The sequence below is a fragment of the Myxocyprinus asiaticus genome, chromosome 20, assembly GCF_019703515.2.
Source record: "Myxocyprinus asiaticus isolate MX2 ecotype Aquarium Trade chromosome 20, UBuf_Myxa_2, whole genome shotgun sequence".
Taxonomy (NCBI): domain Eukaryota; kingdom Metazoa; phylum Chordata; class Actinopteri; order Cypriniformes; family Catostomidae; genus Myxocyprinus; species Myxocyprinus asiaticus.
In genome coordinates, this window is record NC_059363.1 from 40,564,536 (window position 1) to 40,568,960 (window position 4,425).

General features: G+C 40.6%; 1 protein-coding gene across 1 annotated transcript; it reads left to right on the forward strand.

The window, feature by feature from the left end:
* The first annotated feature begins 1,469 nt into the window (after positions 1-1,469).
* LOC127410960 (insulinoma-associated protein 1b-like) lies at positions 1,470-3,560 on the forward strand. Its single transcript, XM_051646251.1, has one exon. The coding sequence runs from the start codon at positions 1,540-1,542 to the stop codon at positions 2,923-2,925; it is 1,386 nt and encodes a 461-aa protein (XP_051502211.1). The 5' UTR covers positions 1,470-1,539; the 3' UTR covers positions 2,926-3,560.
* Positions 3,561-4,425: the final 865 nt, after the last annotated feature.

Here is a 4,425-nt window from a genome sequence, read left to right on the forward strand (position 1 = left end):
ATTCAAGTGCAAGGGATTATGGGTATTCCCCATATCCTCAATTTCATTTTAATCGTTGAGTTATTAACTCTTAAAATCTTTAGTCTATAAATTTTTAAGATAAATCAATTCAGTGAAAATAGATATTTGACTTAGGAGCCTAAAACTTGACATTTCAAATCATGTTCAATTAAGACAACATTAGGGTTTACAGATAGTTAACTACAATAGATTAATAGAATATTTTATTTAGCTACATTAAACGTGTTGCATGGACACTATAATGAAAGTGTACCAAATAACACAACATTCTGTCCAAAGCTTGAAAAGTTGTCTGATCCTGGTGGTTTAAAGAAATGAACGAATGGCTTACACCTGGCTTGACTCCGAGGTTAGTGCTTATCTCTGACTGCGTCCAGCGTGCGTCTCTCTTTTGACCAGATAGCTTGTGTTTCAAAGTGTAGAGGTCAATTTGCCTTTCCAAGGCAAAAAAGCCAGTGACGGCTGGGCAGACGCAGTCATTGTGATCACAGACGAGATGAGAGCCGCATCTGATGAGTTGTGTATGCGTTAGACAGTTATACCGCTTCTTAAACTGCTCACAGACGCATTGCGCTATAAATGACAGTATTAAACTATTGTCCAGTGCCCATTTGTTACAAACCATAAGAAAACTCAAAGTTATACTTTTAAGGGTATTATAACTAAGTTTTCTTAACGCAACACTATCTGACTCAGATTTGCCAACCTAGGAAACAAAAGAAAAGCGTTTATTTTTTTTATTTTTTTCACACTTTACAACAGCTTTCTAATATAAATGAAAAACATAGCTAATATCTACAATTTTATGGCGCAAAATACACTTTTTTTTGTTTTGTTTTTTTGCAAATAGTCTTTGTTAGTAAGATTACAATTGCTAAATATATCCACACATATGCTACCATGTTTAACAGAAATACTGTAAAATATTTTGACTAAACTTGGTCGACACTAAAATCTATTTTCCAAAATTGCCTCTCAACTTAATGATGATTTAGGTTTATTCTACACAAAAAGTGGAGCGACACTTATTTGAAGAGGAAAGTTGACATATTCTCCATGCCAGACCAAATATTAGCATTATAAAACAACTTTCTTTGTCAAGTGCATTTACAGTTCTGATTATGTAGCCTAATTATAATGATAGCAGTGAATGGCATTTCCTCCTGTCCCTGTAACCAAGGCACGCGTTCCTCTCTACATCGCCCCCTGACCGTGAACAGAGAAGTGCGCATTATTTTAATAAAGGCCAGGTAAATTTGCTCTGTGGCCCACTTTCTGTCTCTTTTAGCCCTCCCACGGGCAATTCCACTGAGACCTGCGCTTGTATCTGATTGGATGAGAATGGAGCGACGAGGGGCCAGAAGAATAACATCATTCCTGCTTAAAAAGAGTGCAGCTATGCGTTTAGGAGCAAAAACATCTTTCAGAGGGAGGGAGGCGGACGGCGCGTCTGTTTTTTGGATAATACACTGTTGGTCCTGTTGTACCTTGTCATCCTCGTTTCATCCATTCGCCGACATGCCTAAAGGATTCCTGGTGAAAAGAAATAAGAAAGTAGCGCTTGTCTCGTACCGGATTCGCTCGGATGAGGATGGAGGATCAGCTCCAGAATGTCAGATAGCTCAGTTCGATTCATCCCCACCCGTGCCCAGCGCCTCAAAGCCGGACAGCATCATCTCAGCATCCCGTTTAGATGGAACAGACGCGCTGGTGCCGGTTCACAGCGCAAAGCCGGTTCAGTTCGGAAACCCAGAGGCGGTCTACCAAGCTCTGCACAGCCCCACCCGGCCAATTAGCAAGGAACACAACATGAAATATTTCGAGAGAACTTTCAATATCGGTTCGCCCGTATCCGCCGAATCGTTTCCGACTGCTGCCTCCCTCACCAGCCTGGACCATAATCTTCTGTTCGCTCCGGTTGACTTGAAGATCGGCACCAGCAACAGTAACCGGAGCGGAATTGTCAGCGGTGCGCACGCCCCGTCCATCCGAACAGGCACCAAAAGACCTTCGACTTCCGTCACCGAGCGTAAAAGCAGAAACAACCTAGCGAAGAAACCCAAAGCCATACAGAAACTCAGTTTCGAGGATGAGGTGACTACGTCACCAGTGCTGGGCCTGAAAATCAAAGAGGGACCCGTGGACTCGAAACCAAGACCGGCCACATCCAACACTAACAAACCACTGGGAGAGTTCATCTGTCAGCTTTGCAAAGAAGAGTACTCAGACCCGTTTTCTCTAGCACAGCATAAGTGCTCTCGGATAGTACGGGTGGAGTACAGGTGTCCCGAGTGCGACAAGGTCTTCAGCTGTCCTGCCAACCTGGCTTCTCACCGGCGATGGCACAAACCACGCGTCCAGAGCGCACCGAAAGCACCCATCCAACCCGCCAAACTGTTGGCAGAAGATCTCAAAGACATGAGAACAGAGTTCTCCAGCGACAGAGACTCGTCGAGTCCAGGTGTATCCGAATCTGGCTCCGATGACGGTCTTTACGACTGCCAGAACTGCGGGAAGCGGTTCAAACGCCAAGCCTATTTGAGGAAACACATAATGGGACACCAAGCGCTCCAGAATCAAATAATCGGAGACACGTTTCATAACGGAGAGAGAGTAGAGAGTCCTTATATTGTGCCCTCAGAGGACAGCCAAAGCCAGAGTCCACTCATTCTAAGCCCCGTGGACTGTCTCCTCTGTCCGGCTTGTGGAGAGAACCTACCCAACATTGCGAGTCTGGAGCGACACCTTCGGATATTGCATGACGATTCCCAGGCTTTTCCCTGCAAGTTCTGCCCAGCCACTTTCTACAGCTCCCCGGGTCTCAGTAGGCACATCAACAAATGCCACCCCACCGAAAACAGGCAAGTCATCCTACTCCATATGCCCGTGCGTAATGCCTGCTGAAGAGAACCAATGTAACTCCAAAATCACACAATCTGTCCTTTTAGAATGATATATTTTCATCAAATCCCTGACGCCTTTTTATAAAGGTATTTTTCTAGAAAACCTAGCACACATGGTAATGTAATAGCTCCTAGACCTAAGACATGTTCATGTACCTCTGTGGATAAAACCTTGAATTCACATGCTGTTCGTTTCAAGTCTGTAGCTTTAATATGTGAATTACAGGACTGAAAAACAAATCTTGAAAAGTTTCCCTTTAGTAGCCAAAAATGCCTTTAGAAAAATACATCAAACTACTGCCTTAAGAACTCAGTGTAATTATTGTTTTTTATTGATTTTGAATGTCGGCAAACAATTACCGTACAATTTATTATCATTATCATCAGTAAAATTATTGAAATAAGTTTATTCTTAATATTTTATGTATTTATTTATTTAATGGCTTTGTGTAAATGATTGTTTTCTGAGTTGTTTTGTCCTGTGTCACATTGAAGTCGAATCGTTTTGTCAAGATCATAATGTCTTGGGTGGTCTCAAGTGTTGTGCACAAACGTGAAGCTCTTATAGATGCAATCCTTTTCTATACATTATTTTCCTAAATGTTTGCTGCCTATAGCTTTTCATATGTGTCTGTGTTGTCTACTCAAATAAAATATCTAAATGAAAAAGCTTGAAATTGTTCATGCGTACTTCATACGGTAAATGAAATGTTTTTTGACCTTTTCACACATTGAGTGCTGCCACACAACCCCAACAAGCACTGAGAACTCTAACATAATTTGTAATTTTTATAGGAAATTAATATATCTCAGAAGTCACAGCCAATGTGCCCAGCAATTGGTTACTCAGTCTTTTCATTTGGACTTTGAATAGATGACAATATAACTGAAAATTATTCAAAGTATTACTTAAATGAGTAACAGTAATACTATTTTTTTGCAATATACATACCAGTAGTATTCTACATATTTACAGAACCTCTTCTAAACCACTGTCTATGTGTAAAGTGCTGCATTATTGAGTTGACATTTGCTAGCTGAAGTCACCATGTAAGCCCTGACTGATCAATAAAATCATGTAGTTGGCCAAAGTAAATTCAGTTGAAATCATGTTAAGGATTACAAACAACCTTTGTAATAATCATTACATATGTTATGCATTTCAGCACAGGCAAAATTGATTTTGACCAATTTTGCTTCGGTGTGCTTCTTTCGTAAGAATTTCTGACCAAACGCAAACATCTCTAAAGAGCAAGAAGTGATAATCCTGGTTTTACAAGATCTAGTAAGACAGTATAAACTAAAATAACCTGCTCAAACATTATATACAAATCACATAAGGCATATAATAAGTTTGCAAAGTGAACATCTGATTGTTTAAACAAAAGAATTAATCCTGCTGTATGCACATTATTCAATGTGTAAAGATCATGCTACATGCATCTGTCATCTGTTCACTCATTTTCCTCACTGATTTTGGTGTGATGTAACTACACTGTCG